We start from the raw sequence: 18,046 nt of genomic DNA, 5'->3' as shown, positions 1-18,046 counted from the left end.
TGTTGACAAATGTGAGTCATCGACATTGGAATATTCTGAAACACAGGGGTGGCTAATTATGAGAGTGTGCTGTCACGTGATGTCATTGGCTGTATTTGTATTGCATTTCTGATGCTTTGTTGGTTAGATTCCTACAATCAACAAGTGAACAAGATGGAGGCAGACACAAGCTTGAATGTTTTCAGTGAAGGTGAAACGCATTGGACCATTCCAGACAGGAAGATTTCCAAGAACAAATAAGGCTAGTGAGAGAACTGGGCACCACAGGGGTGGGGGAGGATTGGCTCAAATCTCAGAGACCTTGTCCTCTGCCAGAGCTTTCTATTGTGCAAATACACGTTATAAGGCGATACCACACTATTATTATGTGAAATGAAGATGAGTTTTACTTCTCTCATAGTCTATTTCCTATTTACTTTTGATTACAGAAATATATTCACTTATAAGGATAAAGCATTTTACACCTACCTAATGTTTATATCTATTTGAGAAACCCTATAAAACACATTGGTTCCAGAGGTACTCAAGAACTCACTTCTTGTCCATTACAAAAGTTTGAGCAAATATATTGTTTGTAAGTGGATTTCCATATTGTGGTTTCAAGATTAGACCCTCCTGTCTAGGTGCTCCATTCTGGTTCTTAGAACTGTGCCTCAATCATAGATTGCCTGCTGGGTAAAGCTGGCTATTTCTGTGGAGTCTCTGCATTTGGCTTTGATTTTTGTGGTTATGGTCTGTCTTCACCTCCGAATACTAAGCTGCACATGATGGGTGTGTGTGTGTGTGTGTGTGTGTGTGTGTGTGTGTCTTTTTACTCTGAAAGCAGCTTTCAAATGCTGCCTTAATTTGCGTAGATAAGAGAGGACTCCTCCCCAGCTTCATGGAGGGGATTGGCAGGGTCTCATGGCCACAGGAAAGAATAAGAGGATGTGTGGCTCCAAAGGCAGAAGATCACCAAATTCACAAACAAAAAATCACAGGGAACACAGATTTGGGGAAGGGCTGTTCCCAGCTACCGAGCAATGTGGTCTTTTGTTTGTTGTTTTTGGCGGCACAACAAACGAATGTTTCGAATGTTTCGTAGCTCAGGGTGGCCTTGGAGAGAGCTGCCGCAGCTGCCTGGCGATCTACAGCACAGCACAGATCCCCAGCATCAGGACGAGGTGATAGAGAACAGCTGTGGAAGAGATGGGCAGAGACAGCACTGAGAAACGGCTGTATCCAGCCAAGGAGCACTCAGCCAGACTTAATGTGATGAGGCTGTTGTAAGGTTTCCAGATTTTGCACAGTCATTCCTGTTCACCTCCTAGCATGCTCCACCTCTACCAACACACAGGTCCTAACACATAAGCCTAAATTGTGGACCTTTGGTGAATAGACATCTCGTTCTTCCCCTAAGAAGCTTCTGTGGCTGCTTGTCACTTCCCTGGCCCTCACCCCCTGACCTTGTCTTGTTCACCGTATTGTTAAGTATAATTAATTCATGGAGTGCTATGTATGCTAGGGACAGCCACAGCCCAGTTTCACAGAGGAAGCTGAATTTGGAGGAGGGCCAAGGCTCTTTCTTATGCTAGCCATTCTGCTAATAAACAGTAAAGTCACAGCAAGGCCTCAAATATTTGCTAAATGAGCAGATGATCTGATCAAAAATCGGGTTCTCCAAGTTCAAGAATCTTAGGAAAGACACCGGTGAGGGCTTTGTTCAGAGGGTGGGGTATGGTCTGATGCTTCTTTAGCCATTGAAAATAGTTCCTTCCTCTTGGTCACAGGCTGGTTGGAGTGGGCCCTTTACCTCTGTCCCTCCCTGCCCTGCTCAGGTGCATTTTAAGATGTGTGTTTTCGATGACAGATTTTCTTTTTTGGAGCCAAAGTAAACATCTCAAACACGCGCCCCCCACTTCCGCTGAGCATTGCACAATGGTGCCTCTCAGAAGCTGCTCTTTCCTTACCTGAGAACCCATAGAGACTGGAAAACCCGCTGCCTGGAGTGAGCAAAGAGAGAGAACGCAGGTTGAAGGAAGCCGGGAAGTATCGGAACTGTTTCTGACCATGTCCGACCCCATTAAATCCTGAGCCACTGCCTTTCAGAGGAAGTGTCTGCGGAGGTTTGCAAAGACTTCCTCACAGCACTGTCTCCTTGGATGCTGAATGTTTTGGAAAGCACTAGATAAAAAAAGCTAAAAACCTTTAGCTTTGCAGGGGCCATGAAGTATATTTTTTTCTTTACAATTTTGGACAGGATCTTACTACGTATCTCAGATAGCCTACAAATTCACTAGCCTCCTGCCTCAGCCTCCTGAGTACTGAGGTGACATGTGTGTACTACCATAGCAAGCATGGCCTCATTGCGCAGTCATTGCAGTGTGAATACACCCGTGGACAATGTCATCTGTATGAACATGTCTCTGTCTCTTAATAAAACTTTATTGACACTGAGATTTTCATTTTATTGAAGTTAAACGCACCATGTTTTTCTTTTTAACTTTTAGAACCACAAGAAAGTGTATAAAACCTGTTTTAGTTGGCAGCCCGCACGGATCACGAGGCATGCTCTATGATATGGCCATTATGCTTGGACCCCAAAGCCTGGCTCACCCTCTGCTCACAGCGTCCTCCAGGTCACGTTGACCTTTCCCAGCAGTCTATAAGGCCTGTGCTGGGTCAGTTCCTGCGGCCACACGCGCCTCATCACCCCGCCCATCCCCCACCCCTCAGCACCCCGCTTTTCCCTCAGTGTGTTCCATCTCTCTCCTGGCTAGAAGGTACGATCCTGGAGACAAGACTCTATGAGTCTTGTTCATGTATGGACTTAGTGACAGGCAAGGCTTGGGCAGAGAAGGTTTGCTGACATTCCCAGGTCACCTGCATTCTGCTCTGTTGTTCAGGATCAGTTTGGAAGATCAGCTCAACACGTCCTGATTCCTCAGGTACATTTGGATTTGGGCCCCGTGAGACGTTAAGGGTAGTCAACAAACCTCTTATCCTTGCATCCACGTGATCAGACCCTCGCCACTCGAGGAACCCACGAGTGCTGTGTCCACAGGCACGCCTGGTTTGACAATTCAATCAAAATGCTCAGACCCGCCGTGCCTGTGGACACAGCCCAGAGTGCGCAAGACTATTGGGCAAGCAGCTTACTCCGCAGGGACAGCTCCACAACCAGGACGCCCCCTGTCTGGTCACGTAACATGCGCTTCCGTTTGTCGCAGTTCTGAAGACCAGGAGGAGGAATGAACAAAGTAAACAAGAAAAAAAAAATGAAACTTCTTCGAGTCATAGTCCCCAGCCAATACATATCAAAGACACATAAAGTACACAGGCAGGCAGGCAGGCAGGCACACACGCACGCACACTCACTCGTACGCCTACATTGGTTCTCCAGGCTGGGGATATCCTGCAGGAATAGCTCATGAGCATTCCAGCAGAGGAATGGGCACCATATCTTTCTATAAGGAGGAAAGCTTTTACTTAAGTGACTTAACGCAGGGATAGAAGAGGGCGCTTGCAAAACGTGTTCTGCTTCCTTGTTTTCTTGTTAAAACTGCAACTCCAGTCCCACCCTTTGATCAAGTACTGACTGGTTCTCCGCCTCTCAGTCCTGCACCCCCTGGTTCTTGTCTCTTTTCCTTCTTGTGTTTTCTAGCTTTGTGAGTTGATGGAAGGAGAGTCATACTCTCCTTTCTGCTGGTTCCTCCAGGCCTCAGGGGCTGGCAGCCTCTTTAGAAGCATAGGCCTCGGAAGTCCAGTCTACTTGGAGAGCAGAGGACTGTCATTTGAACTCAGCACGTTTAAGTTCCCATGGAGGTGTTCGCAGCTCAGCAAGTCCCAGAACCACGGGCACTGCCCCCCCCCACACACACTGTGCTATCCACTGTAACCTAGACATTCAGCATTTCTCTGAGGAGAGTCCCATGCAGACTGCAGCCACCCAGCTTTATATTTCTGTCTAAATCTTGGATTCCTTTATCCCTATAACTTTTTCAAAGCATTCCCACAGCCATTGCTACCTTCATGTTTATCTTATATTGTTCTCTGGAAAGGGAACAGTCACCAGAACTGATGAGCTATATTCAAAGATGCTGAAACCAGGCCCAGCAGGGCAAGCGTGACATACCAAGTTTTGGTATAGCATGGTGGCCAGGCCCAGACCTCCTGCCTCTCCACCTGGGACCCACAACTCCCAGTCGAACCCAGCTCCTCCAGCCCTAGCCCTGTGGAGTAACAGCTTCCACTCCCAGCCAGAATCCTCACCACTGGGCAGGAGAGCTTCTCACTGTCACAGATGAACGTCTCACAGTGTAACCAAACCTTGGAGAGTTTGGGGATGTTCTGGAACCGGAAGGCATTGAACTGGAACGTTGCCCTATGATCCTTGCCGTTCTCATGCACGAGAACTGTCTCATCAGTGGGGCAACTGGCAGAATAGGGCAAGGGAGAACGAAACGTCACACCATTGAACCCCAAAAAGGGCCCTATGGCAGTATTTCACAGCGCAATCTGCTAGGCTTGTGTGCAGCTATTTGTCCCTTTAAAGAACTCTGATTTCTAAGTGTGAGGTCAATTGAAAGGCTATGGGGGTGGATGTGATTGTTTCCATTCTAAAATAGAAGGTAGTGACTTATGAGAACCCACACATCTGATAAGTTGAACCCCTGTCCTAAAGAAGTAAAATCCCCAAGAGAGAGCCCTCTTCAGGGCTGGCATCTGGCAGATGGCAGGGTAGCTCAAGGGAAAGACCTCCGTGACAGATGGCAGCGGTGTTTTCCACTGCTGCCGCAGACACTTAAGCTTGTCTCGTGTGCATTATCCCACTTTGCCTGAAGTTGGAAAAGGAATGCATGTTCCACCAAACATACATATGTTATAAATAATCTTTGTAAAAGCGCAGTCATATTTTTCATATATGATCTAGATAATGACTGCAAAGAGATATCTAAATGTATGTTTACTGGACAGGTGCAGGGACCAAGATATGTTATCTCAGAATTCTGTCTCAGAAGTCGTGAGAGAGAAACAAAGGTTGCGCCTTCCTCTCTGGGCCAAAGGTCAGAGCTATTTCTGTTGTGGCCTCAGCAGTGATGGGGCTGTGAGAATTTTCCAACTTATGAAATGAGGCTCTAACAGGATTGTTTGGTCACTAAACCTGAGATCCTCGCCTGAACTCAAGACATGGAACCTTAAAATAGCCCTTTGCAGCCTGAGTGCCCCAAGCCTGGTATCAGTCAGTGGAAAATAATGTAAGAGGAGCTTTGTGATGGGGGTGGGGTGAGGCAAATAATGGGCAAACCTAGATGCCCTGGCACAGGCTGTGGCAGTTGCCTCTCAGTGACTACACCTCTGGTTGGTTGGATGGTGGCAGCCTGCCGGGAGCAAACCCCCTTCCCCAGAGGAGTGAGTGTGCGGGTGTGCTCATGTGTTCAGAAAATGCCTGGTAAGATATCTACTGTAGAGTCAGGAAGGGCTCTTGAAAACTGGAGTTCCACCAAAAAGGATCTGCTTTGAACAGAAAGTTTCCTCCCAAACTCTCCCCGGCCACAGCAGAAGAGCAGGCCACCCTGGGCCCACTGCTCTGCCTGGGCTTCAGAAAGTACTCACCCCTTATTGATCAGCTGCCATTGCAAGGGGTACATGAAGTCAGCCGAAGGGGTGGCCCAACAGCTATTCAAGACTACCTTAAACCTGGAAATAACACAATGCAGCATCACTAAGACCCAGTCCCTCATAGACCCACCGGAGCCCTAGAGTCTGTCCACTGCTCTTGTTTCCTTTGTACTTGAAAATCTACACACGGAGTAAAGGAACTTACCGAATGCTTAGCCCTTTGGCTTCTACTCCTGCAAACAGATCTGAACCGATTTCGGATGTTTCCAGGACGAAGGGAGCTTCTTTCTTGGTGGAAAACTTGGCATTCTTGGAAAGGAAATGGGACATCAGGCATTGCCACCTCGCAGAATGAACAGTCAGGTCTGGTGGGGGCAGACACCGGGGTTGGGTAGGGAGGGAACCAACCCAAGGAGCAAGCACGTGAGACCATAGAGAAAACCAGAGCCAGAGAAACAATTTCCGAGGGTGCTGATGCCATCCTATAAGGGGTAAGGGCATTTGCTGGTCATGGTTAGACACACACTGTTTCAGTGATGGCAACAAAATTGACTGACAGGAAAATAAGGGAATCCAAGGATGTCAAGACTATTTCACAAATCACTCAAGGCCAAGAACAACCAAGTGCATACAACTCCTCACTACCCCTGATCCCCGTGCTTTGTCTGAGTGAATGTTCACCTGGGCTTGAAAGTTCATGACTTGATTAACAGTGTGGTTATCACCAGGCATAACTCATTGATTGCCTGTGATGTATCTGGGTATTGTTTTACATATTTGAGTAGTTTCTATGTCAAGATACACTGTATTGAGATGTAATGTTTGTGAGTGAACAAGATCTGTCTACAAATGCTCTGATAGCCTAGCAGGAGAGAACGACCATAAAAACAAAGTAAATTACACAGCATATTAGACTAGCACTTAGTATGTAAACCACAAAAATAGCAGAATGGATTGGGAACATGAGGAAGGTGTGTGTGTGTGTATGTGTGTATATGCACACTCATATGCATGGTTTGTGTGGACGGGTATTTGAATGCATAAAGATATGCATGTATGTCTCTGCACATGTATGTGAAGGCCAGAAGTCAACTTGGGTTTCATGCCTCAGGCACTGCCTACTTTAAGATAGCTCTCTCATTGGCCCAGAACTCACCAAATGTGCTATACTGGCCAGAAAGTAAGCACAGGGAGCCACCTATCTCTGCTTCCCCAAACAGGGATTACATGTGCCATTATGCTCAGCTTGTTTGTCTTTAATGTGATCCTGCACATTGATCTCAGATCCTCATGTTTGCATGGCCAGCACTTCACTGGTAGGGCCGTCTTCCCAGCCCTGTTACAGTTTTGAAAAGGACAGTCAGGGAGACCCCATGGAGGAGGCTGCATTTGAACAAGGCATGAGGAAGAGGAGGAAGGGGACTGTGTAGCTATGGCAGAAAGGGTGCTCCCACAAGGGCTGAGGCCTCGGGACAAGGGTGTGGCTGGCAGGGCAGCAAGAAGGCCAGGTCTGGAGGAGGTTTGGGAAGTAGAAAGAGGAATGAGATTATAGTGCTATGCAGTAGATTAAAAAGAGCAGGCCTCGAAGATGGACTGTGTCAAAGGATCACTATACTCAGGGGCGTCAGGGTCCATCCAGTCCCTGGCCCAGGGACTAAATCCACCATCTTCAGATAGTGTTCAAGGAACTATTAGGAATTACAGCTGTGCTGAGTTCCTCAAAGGAGGCAGCTTCTCCATGCCGTAAGAACCTGGAACTATTCTTTGGTGCTAGCCGTGCCAGAGACACTGGCCAGAAGGGCTCAGACCCCAGGATAGCCCTGGTGCCCCCATTGCTGACTTGAGACCCAGGAGAAGGGACTTAGCCTTTGGAACTCTGTTTCTTTGTTCCTGTGAGATGGGAATAGACTAGAAACAGAGCTCAGACTAGGGTATTTCCAAACCTCAATTTATGAGCTTAGAGACTTGCAGCGGTGGACAGAGCTGACTTCCAGTCAGAGTGAACTTTGCCTCCTATGGGTCCAGCACATGGAGGCTTTGTGAGAAGACTCCACATGTCTCTCTTATGTTATTCTATTGAAGCAGGTCCAGCCAAGGCTCTTGTAGTCAACCACCTAGAAGCTGGCTCCCTCCTTTCCATTTCTCAGGCCTCTGCACCACATTCATGGTTGCCACAATTAAGCAATAATGTTTTCAGTCATAAGCGATCTACTTGCATAGCATGCAGCTGATGTGATACCTTTTCAGTGGTTTTTAAAGTATTTTTAGTATTTGCCTAAAATTTATGAGGTTTCAAACATGGAAACTAACTTGGGAATGGCAATTTGGTCCCCAAGTCTCCAGAGATGCTTCTGTGAAGTTTTTCTCCTGGAGATCAGCTGGTGGAGTGTGATGTCTCCTACTGGAGACATCAGTATTGTTCAGTTTTCACCAAAATGAAGGACAGAAGTGGCACTTTTTATTTCTGATAACTACAATAATATGTATCATGCTTTTCCCTTCCTTCTCCCCTTCCTTCTCTCATCTCTCTTCCTCATTCTCTCTCCCTCCCTCTTCCCTCCCCCTCTCTCCATCCCCCAGTGCCACCTTCTCTCCCTGCCTGCTTCCCTCCCTCTCTCTCCCCTCCCTCTATATGTCCTCCCTCTTTTCCCCTTTCTTTCTGGGTCTTTCTATACAGTTCTGCCTAGCCTGAAACTTACCATGTAGACCAGGCTGGCTTCACTATCCAAACAATCCCACTTCTGCCTCTCAACTGCTGTGGTTACAAATCCATGCCAACATGTCTGGTATCCCCTACTTTCTCTTTAACATGCCTTCAGATAGCTTTACCTTGGAAGCTGTTACATGCTAGGGAAGTTCATCCACACAAAATCCACACAAACTACTTTTGTATCTTACAGGATGGATGGATCTGTTGAGAAACCATGTTCCAACATTCCTTCCTTTGACTAAAAGGTTGACTCAGAAGTACCTAGTCACCCAAGCTAAAGACAGGTATGCCTCACTGAGCAGACACTTTTGTGGGGAAGTCTGGTAGTTGCTTTTGTTCACAGCTGAGATAGTGATGAAAGGAAACTAGCTCAAGTACGACTCCAGGACACATTCCTAGAGTCTTCCAGAACCTGGATTGTCACCTGTGGCCCCCTGTGCCTCTAATTGGCCTGACAAAGGCCTAGAATAGAACATTTCAATTCTGGGTCCCTTTGATAACAGGGGCACTGGTAAGCTGGCTTGTGCTTGGAGGAAGGCAAGTAGGATGGCTTATGAACCAGTGAGAAAATGTTTAACTTGATGGGTACTCTTTGGAGAGCTGTGACCAACATGATGCCACAAAATTATTTCATCAGACAGAACTAAGAAGGGAGTTCAGAGGTCATATTTTACAAGATAATCTAAAATACAAGGTACAGCTCACCTGTATCCCTGAAAGAGGTGGCGTGGCCACCCTTCAGCTGTGGAAGTGCTGTGAATCTCAGGTGGAAAATCAAGGGGTCACCTCTGCAGTTGGCTCTGATTCTGGAAGGACCTTTAATCTGTTGTTTGCCTATGTTCACTCTAAGACTTTTCATTTCTATCTGTATCACTAAGAAAAATGGTCAATACTATTTGGATTTTAAGAAGTTGGTATACTCTCACACTGACATTGATATTCATCTGTATAAAAGCAACAGATCTAAAAACACTCAGAGCACCCATGTTAAACTGGCTTCAGTCTACACTCATGAAAACAGTTGTCTTCTTGGGTACTTACCAAGTTCACATGCTATGGTGAGTACTTCTACAGATGGTTCCACCAAGTCTTCCCAATGTCTAAGGGGTATGTGTCACTTCGTTTTTACGTGATGGATGCAGACATGCAGGTGTAGAGAGGCTCCCTAACTTTCCCAAAGTCATTTAACTAGTAAATGGTAAAACCAGGCTTTGTGGTATGCACCACCCTCCCCCACTTTTTACCCACAGGGCCAGGCTATGTCTGTAAACAAACAACCTTTCTTTGTCTTCAATTGGGAGTCATCACTTTCCCCTGGGAATATCAACTATGGGTCCTTGGCCAAAGTGAGTGGGAAGGGATGGAGAGAAAGAAGAGAGGACACATGCAGAGTAGGAGTGTATGGGGGCCCAGGCTCTGCACTTCTCAGAATCTTAAGCAATTAGCAGTGTGCTGGTTCCATTGTCCTATGTAGGGCATGGTTCTGTTTCTGGTAATTTGATGGAAATATATGCAACAGGGCAGTTGTTGCTTTGGAAATAACCAGGAATGCCCTCAAAGTGGACAAGGGGGAAAGGGGAGGTTGGGAATACATGGGTTGGTAGGAAACTGAGCCCACAGCAGGATATAACCCAGTACAAAAGCCTCTGGACACTGGAAACTGCTCCCTGCTGCATCCACTTGTCCTGGAGGGGTTTTAGGGACACCTTAGCTTCATCTTCATTTCTAGACAATTAGGGAAGTAATTGTCCCTTCTGTTTCTTCAGAAGATGGCCTGCTTAGCTGATTGATGGATTGATTAAAAGAGCATGTTCTTTCTACTTCTGAGGTTTTGTCTATGTCTGAAACTTAACCCTGTGTGGTTCATGGTGGGAACTGAATTTTTAAAAGCCCTGCTTTCTATCACTAACTATTGTAAACATTCATAGGATCAAATCTACAACCTTATCTCATTAGTATTCTATCAGTATTCTCATTACTCTCTATCAGTATTCTCATTAGTACTCTATCAGTACTCTCATTAGTACTCTATCAGTACTCTCATTAGTATTCTATTAGTACTCTCATTACTCTCTATCAGTACTCTCATTACTCTCTATCAGTACTCTCGTTAGTATACTCACTTCCAGGCAGGGGCTTGTAGTAAGGATTGCATTCCCATGTGGGAAGCTGTTTCACCATCATTTCATCACCCCCCTTATACCCATGCTTGACCCTGAAGACAGGTCAAGTGGCCTTGTGGGATTTTTTGTGTTCAGCCACTAGTGCTATGAAGCCATGGCTGGATTTTAAGAACTTGAGGCGTATGCATCTTAGTGATCCTTCTTTAACAATACTTTTTAAAAAGAGTAAAATATTTGAATCCCAGATTAGACAAGGCCTTTGTGGTGAAAGGACCTGATGCTGTACACCACACCCTCTGTAGGAAAAACCTCAGTTGGGAATCTCTGTTCTCACCCCATGCTTCTCCAAGGCACCTGGTCTTGGGCAAACACCTCCCTTCTTTTGCGCTTCACATCCTTATTTGGAAAACAGCTTAGGTTATCTTAGGATGCTCCTCTGATGACTTCTAAGGGTTAACGGCTTCCAGGCAGTGGGTGAAGCGAGGTCAGTGCTAATGAGATTTCAAGTGGGATGTTTTCTTTTGCAAAGTCAAATAGGTCAGATGTGCTGCCCTCTAAGGGCACCTTCCCATTCTATTGCTCCAAACAAAGCTTTGTGTTTCTGCCTGCATCTTCCTCTACCAGCCGGGCCAGTGTCCCCTCTGTGTGCCTATGTCCTCCCTGGAAGCTGCAGCTTAAAAACAGTGCCCTTTCTAATGGGAGAGCAGCTGGGCTAATGCCCAGTGCATATTTAGTTTCTCTGGCACACTTAATTTTGAGAGAGACCAAAGTGTGCCTTTAACTTTTGATGTTAACACAGGCATTGAGTCCAGTTAGATGGAGGAAATCTTACTATAAGGCTTAACAGATGAAAGAACTAGGTAAGCAGAAGCTAGCCCTAAGTCTTGTCTTTAGCTCTAGCCTATAGGGAGTGCAACACTCCAAACTAAATACTTTTGAGATCCTAATGGCAAAGAAATCTCTAGAGAGAAAAGTAATGGAAAGTAATCTTGATTAAGAGTCAGATGTGGGGTGTCCTATTGTCTGTTAGTGACCTTGCCTTAATTTTTGTATCAGTGAAATGGGAGGTTGGCCACACCTGTACCGTTTCTTCTATTCAGCATCTGAAGTGAACCTTCTGCTGCACCCAGGCTTTAAAGCTAGGCTAAGGCATAAGGCCCCCCTGGAGTTCTGGGCTGGGGCTTTTCCCAGAAGCCAGGAGAGAGTGGCTCCCATGGAAGTGCTCTGGGAAAAGGCCACAGATGGAAAAGGCAACCTGGACTTACAGTGTAGAAGTTGAGGGACAACTGGCTTTCAAATGTGCCCATGCTCCCATTCTTGACATGAACAGTGGCCACTCTGAAAAGGGGAGAGAATTTTGCATAAGGACTGAAACATGCCTGATTGACAGGGACTGTAGCACCCTCATGGTGGCCAGCCCTCTATCCCCAGAGCGGCTTACCTCTGGTCAAAAGCAGCCTGGTTCACCAAGTAGGTGGAGTGGTAGGTGCAGGAGAAGGAGTAGTTGACAGGCTGGTTCTTCACGATCACCGTGCTGTCGTTAGACACGATGTGACTGTAGAAGTGGTAGATGGGGGGCTTGTACTGGTGGAAGGAAGAAGGCAGTTAGGGGGGACACTGTGCCCATGATGGGACTGAGCATTCTGGGAAACATGCTTGGAGATGGAGTGACAAGAAGCCCAGGGAAAATCTGAGCCTGGTGGGCCATGTCTGTCTCCCAGCACGTGAGAGGTGGATGTGGTGCTCATGGCTTCCAGTCAAGCACCAGCTACATGGTGAGCTTGAAGCCAGCTTGGCTACTTGAGACTCTGTTTTGAAAAAAATAAAGTAAAGCAGAAACCCAGTGAGGAGACAGAAATTTTTATCAGTGTGTGTGAGGTGAAAATATTTACAGAGCTCTTGGAAACCCCTCAACAAGGTTGATGATATATGCATAGGAAAAGCCCCTATATTCATAGGCTTTTTACTGAGGCTGTGGATGAGAGACTCTCTTCCCAGACTCAACCTTTTATCCACTGTCCTTGTCCAGTGTCCAAGGAATGTCTTTATCCACTTTTCCCTGATAAGTTTGTAGTTAAAACTTCCTTTAACCATAAAGCACTATGAAATTCTTTCTTCTGGCAAGTTGTTCTTAAGCTCACGATTAGAACTGTGAGCATCTGTCCTTAAGTTAATAGCCCGAGGGCATGAAGAGGGCTTCTACTCCAGCTCACGAGGATGCTCACACATGATTCTGTGCTCTCCTCGAGGTCGGCTCTTTCCATCAGATCTGAGTCCTCACATTCCAGGAAGAGGGTCTGGTTCTGTTGCTCTGAAGTGTACAAACACATACCCTTCTGGCCGTCAAGGCAATAGGAATCCTGGCTCATGGTGGCAGGGGCCATGCTTTTAGACCTCTGCCCCTGAGAACTAATGCCTCTAAGGGGAGGCCTCAGCTTTCTCCTGTCATATAGGAAGGACACCTGTGGAGAGGCTCATGGTTCCCTGCCGCAGGTGGTTCACATGATCCTGCTCTTCTCCGAGTCTGTGTTAAAACACTTCCAAAAGCACTTACCTGTCACTTCCATTACCCTGGGCATCCAACCCAGGGATGAACTCGCCAAACTTGAAGTGAGAAATGGCTTTGTTCTCTCCAAAGCTGGAAACTTTACTGCTATCTCCACTCCCCAACAAATTAGGAGACTAAAAGTCAAGTCCACAGAGTCATGGAGGGCTGCGGGGGTGGCTCAGTGTAAAGTACGGGCTGTACAAACGTAAGGACCCGGCTTTGAATCTAACACCCAGAGCAAGCCCTGGGCACAAGCCTGCAATCCCAGCTCTGGGGGCGGACATGGAGAATTCAGGGGCTCACTGGCCAGCCCGTCTATGATCGGCAAGCTCTGAGTTAAGAAAGAGACCCATCTCAAGAGAGAAGGTAGAGAGTGATAGACCAGGATAGTCCACGTCACTGTCAATCTCTGGTGTCCGCATTCTGCACATGGTCCTGGGCCCCAGCACACACAGAGTCACCTAAACTTGCTGAAAGAGAAGCTTCCGTCACTAAACCTCCCAGGAAACTGGAGCTTGGGACTGACTTTTAAAGGGAATTTGGATTCTTGTGAATCCTCCTAAGAAAGGCAGCAGACATCTCACCCGTGTCCCATTGCCTTCGCTTGGGCGCGCCTGCTTTAGGCAGACCGACCTTACCTCGGACTGGGTCCCACAGTAGGACTTGTTCTTAGGTGACAGATCTGGGATGACAAACTGGTAGTAGCCACCTTCATGGACGCCGTTGTAGCACAGACCCCCGAGCGCCAGCTGATGTACTTCCCATCCATAGGGACACTCTGGGATTTTAGTGATGATGGTCTTGGGGTAACAGAACACAAGGATGACGTCTGGAAGAGTACATACATGGCTTGCATCAGCTCTGGTCAGCATATCAGTGTCACACAGCATTCACCAGCTACTGACCAGCTGGGCTGAGATGCCCCAAACTTCAGCCACTGAAATTCTTCTCTTATAAGTTCTGTCACATACAATATTGTCACTATTTAATTTTAATTTAATTGGGTCATACTTAATACCTGTCACTTTATTTTAGAGCCAACGGTTTTTCAGCAATACTGGGTATTAAACATAGGGCCCCATGCTTGCTAGGAAAGAATTTTACCACCATTCTAGAGCCCCAACTCTAAAACCTTTATTTGATCTTAAAGAATATACCCATGAAATCACAGACTGATATATGCATCCCCATGAAAATGAGACGATTCCTTATAATTTAAAATACCCATTGCATCATTTCACACTCAGTGCTACAAAGTATTGTTTAAAGACACACAGCATGCATTGAGTAGTCAAACATAAAGAAGAGGACATGTCACATGGAAAAGGGAACAGATACCCTGTAATTTGTAAAGCAATTGGTTCATTCCACACATTTTTGCTTCCTGCGGGAGAAGGCTGATTGTCACTGGGGGCTTCAGTGCCACCTGATGGCATTTTACCCTTTCCTGGAGCCAGGATCACAGCAAGGTGGAGACTGTGGGTCCCCTGTCTGGAAAAGCAGTGCAGCACTGAGGTACCTGCTTTATTTGGAGTGCATGATTTCGCCAAGGCTTCTGCAAAGAGTGCCAGCAAGAGGAAGGCTCTCGCCACCATCGCGTCTCTAGAGCTGATCTCTGCCAGGTGGCCAAACCAAACTGGCCAAATGCTGATGTTTCCTCCAGGTACCAGGTCTCGATTGTTCTGTATTGGAAATATGAACGGAAAGTTAAGTCAGGGTAAGAACGAATTATCCTACGATCTTGTGGAGGAGTTTCCAAGAGAGACAGTGATGCTGTCCTGGGCTCCTACCACTGAGGATGCTACTGTCGTGAGCGGTCGCTCATGTTCCTGCCTTCCCCATTCCCTCTGGACTGGAGGTGCTGCTGCCCGGATGCTCCCAGATCTCTAGCCCCTGTCCTACTTCCACCTTATATATCTAGAGGGTGTAAAAGAAACCAACTCCAGATAAGTCACAATGAGCACACATTATCCACGACAGGGGGAATAAAAGGGACCTGGGCACAATAATCCGATGGGAAGCTCAGTTACCGCCTGAATCTAATTTCTTCTCCTTGCAGAGTCAGACATCCCACCCCACCTTACTGCCTCAGCCAGGGCTGGACTTTTCATTCCTGTACAGAAAAATCACAATAAAAACCAAACAACCCTCTGATGGAAGACAAACTTTTCTGCACTATCCCAGGTAGTAATTCTCTTCTTTTATATTTTTTCTCATTCTATTTCTTGCTCTCTTATTTCTATATGTAGGTGAACAAAAGTTTGAATCTCAAAGGATTCCAGTCCAGCATAATTACATCTAGCAGTCAAACAAAATATAGGTTGTGTTGTTATAAACAACAACAACAAAACAACAACAAAAGCTTCTCCAGTGTTTTCTGGTGTCTATATCTTCATTCTGAAACACAACTTTCAATTGCAACGCCTTTAGGTGTTCTCAGTATCTCTCCAAACCATGACCTCGGGTCATCCAAACAGACCTTGCTCTGCATGGCGCAGGGGATGATGCTTCTCTGGTGGGAGTTCCAGACATATCCCGGGGAGTACATATAATTTCATGATTCAGCAGCATCAGGATGTCCCTAACAATCTCCATATAAGTGCTAATAGAGTTGCCTTATTATCATGGCATCTAAGGATTAAGGAAAGAGTTCCTTGGGAAGCCATTAAAAATTTCCAGGACTCAGCTTCCTTCTCTGCAAAATGGAGGCCATCACCCTGGTCCTACCCCAGGGAAGGAGGAGAGGAGAGCAATGAGATGAAGGCTCTTGCCAAATGGCAAGACACAAGACTGATAAGTTTATATGAAAAGGCAAATAGGAGTTTCTGGCAACATGTATGTGCTATGTGCTTTCTCTTAACAGCTGCACATTGTCTTGTTGCAGATGCCTGGATTCATGCAGCCGAAGGCATATCTGTTTTGATAACACACAGGCCGTGTAGTTATAGACTTGAGCCAAAGTGGGTTGAAGAAGGTAGGAGAAAGGGCTGAGTTAAACTGAACACTGGGATGGAGTTCAGGTTAGCCTGGAAACACCAGCAGCTCCCACACACCAGGGCACACCACACGGTGGAATCTCACAGGTGTGGATTCTGAGTGTCTTTTCCCCAGGGCTTAGCATTGCTTCTTCAAGTTTCTCCTTCTCTCCTTTGTATTAAGCGTTCGTGGGGCCCCAATGGTAAGTATGCCAGCCTCTGAACTTGGCCCTGGAAGACATGGGTAGATCAGAGGCTGTTTCTTCCTCCCCAATTTAGGAACTAGGGGGTGGGCAGCACAGAAAACAAGGTGAGTGTGTGCTTGAAGTGTAGGGAAGGAAGAGCTCTCCAGTGCTTGAGGAGGAGAAGAACAGGAAGGCCAAGGACAGAAGTACCACAGAACGGGCTCTGTTCTCATCACTGACAGTTCAATACTACCCTTCTGCCTATGCTGGGACACTTGTTATCTTCAACAGTGAGCTTCTTTCAGCCAACTCTGATCTGGCCAGGTCAGTACCCATGTCAGGAGACATCTAGGCACAGAGGTCACACACTGTCTTTAGTGGAAAGGTGTGATGGAGGTTGAAAAGACGCTACAATGCTTGATGTTGTAAGGCTAAGCCGGCAGAACCTGCATGGAGCCCAAAGCCCACCTTGACCATTTATGGGCTGTATGTTTGTTATTTGGCAGGTATTGGGTTCTGCGAGCCTGAGTTCTTCCTCTTTTAGAAGGGAATGTTAATGTCTATGACATAGTATTATTCAGAACATTAAATGAGCTATGTGTGCAAATTAATATTTATGTTCATTTATGTTTATAGACATTTGTAGGCACCCAGAAAGCCTTTTCTGCTTGTGTTAAGTTCTATTTGAGGAATATAAAGGTGTAAAGTCTTCTAAGAGTGGGGCCCACTATGGGAAAGACAGTTTCACCAGTGCCCAGGGTGTGGTATGCCACCATGAGTATTGGTTCTGGCTTTAACATCCTGTCTCTGTTGGATTTCCAGTGATGTGATGTTGGGCAAGTAGCCAGCCTCTGTAAGCTTTTGGCTCCCCTCCTTCTGTGGCTGATTCAGATACGTAAAGAAACAACAGTAAAGAAACAGTTGCTGAGCCCAGAACCTGGGATGAACTCAGCAGTAAGGATTACCTGGTGGGAGCATGGGCCCCCAAGGCTGGCACCCACAGGCTGGGCAGTGTGTCCACGAGTTCCCAGATGAACCCCAAATGTTTCTACGGTAACATTCTTCTCTTTGGAAGCCCACCCTAACAAAAGAGCAGGTGCTTTTGATTTGCAGAAAGGTCTCATCAGGATAAAATTTGGGGACAGAAAAAGAGATCTCTCCTACTGTTTCTTTGAGCAGAGAATCAGCTAACAATCAGGTACATGATACTGCTTTCAAGGGTGAGAGGAATGAGTAGGGTGGGGCAGTGGATTCCACTTTTGTGGCAGGCTGGTCTCTAGATGCTTAATTTGCATAAGAGACAGAAGGGGACCAAATGTGCTTGGGCCAAACAGTATTTGATACTCGTCTTGATAAAAGGCAGGAGGCACCTATTCTTTGTGGTAATTACCTTCACTCTAATGCCCCACTCAATCCTCTCTTTGCTTTTCAACATTCCCCTGCCCCAGATGGCCTTGGAGTGAGAGGGACAACCCTGCAGATGGAATCCAAAAACAGGTCTGTGGCTCAGACCATTGCAGACTCTTCAAACCCAGGTAAAATGGATTAGAAGGTTTTATCAATTCTAGGATTTTAAAAGAGTCCATCAAAGAAAGATTCACCCAAAAGATGAGCTCATCTCTCCTGTATCTTTGTCTTATGAGTTCCTAGGCAATAAAGGAAGGAAACCTTTTCTATTTGAAGATCATAAGTGATTTGGAAGAGCCAGCCCAGGCACAAAAGAGATGTCCTTTGCAAATGGCAATCAACATTTTCCTTTGTAGCTGAGAAATCAGATGCAGGGGTCCAGTGGCAAGGAGCTGCAGTGGGACCCTGCTGAGGTAAGATAGGGCTTTCAAGCCAGGGCTAATAAGCATGCACTGGAGTTTAAAAGCCGCTTTTTTAACTTACTTTTTTTTTTTTTT

The 18,046-nt window shown here is 46.4% G+C and overlaps 1 protein-coding gene across 1 annotated transcript; it reads right to left on the bottom strand.

Annotated features, from left to right (window-relative positions):
* Nucleotides 1–1,127: 1,127 nt before the first annotated feature.
* Tectb (tectorin beta) lies at nucleotides 1,128–14,862 on the bottom strand. The gene is made up of 10 exons (XM_021657124.2): nucleotides 14,502–14,862; nucleotides 13,621–13,811; nucleotides 11,876–12,018; nucleotides 11,700–11,772; nucleotides 5,807–5,910; nucleotides 5,596–5,679; nucleotides 4,252–4,414; nucleotides 3,139–3,211; nucleotides 1,950–1,982; nucleotides 1,128–1,177 (listed from the first exon to the last, which is right to left on the bottom strand). Exons 1-10 carry the CDS (start codon nucleotides 14,575–14,577, stop codon nucleotides 1,128–1,130), a joined length of 990 nt encoding a protein of 329 aa, XP_021512799.1. The 5' UTR covers nucleotides 14,578–14,862.
* Nucleotides 14,863–18,046: the final 3,184 nt, after the last annotated feature.

The sequence above is a fragment of the Meriones unguiculatus genome, chromosome 1, assembly GCF_030254825.1.
Source record: "Meriones unguiculatus strain TT.TT164.6M chromosome 1, Bangor_MerUng_6.1, whole genome shotgun sequence".
Taxonomy (NCBI): domain Eukaryota; kingdom Metazoa; phylum Chordata; class Mammalia; order Rodentia; family Muridae; genus Meriones; species Meriones unguiculatus.
This window is presented reverse-complemented; position numbering and strand designations above follow the sequence as displayed.

Coding starts and splice junctions, on each gene's coding strand:
- Tectb (XM_021657124.2), bottom strand. CDS start 14,577: ATGGTGGCGAGAGCCTTCCTCTTGCTGGCACTCTTTGCAGAAGCCTTG. Junction 13,812..14,501: donor ATGCACTCCAAATAAAGCAG/GTACCTCAGTGC, acceptor GTACTCTTCCAG/ACGTCATCCTTGTGTTCTGT. Junction 11,773..11,875: donor CAGGCTGCTTTTGACCAGAG/GTAAGCCGCTCT, acceptor TCCCCTTTTCAG/AGTGGCCACTGTTCATGTCA.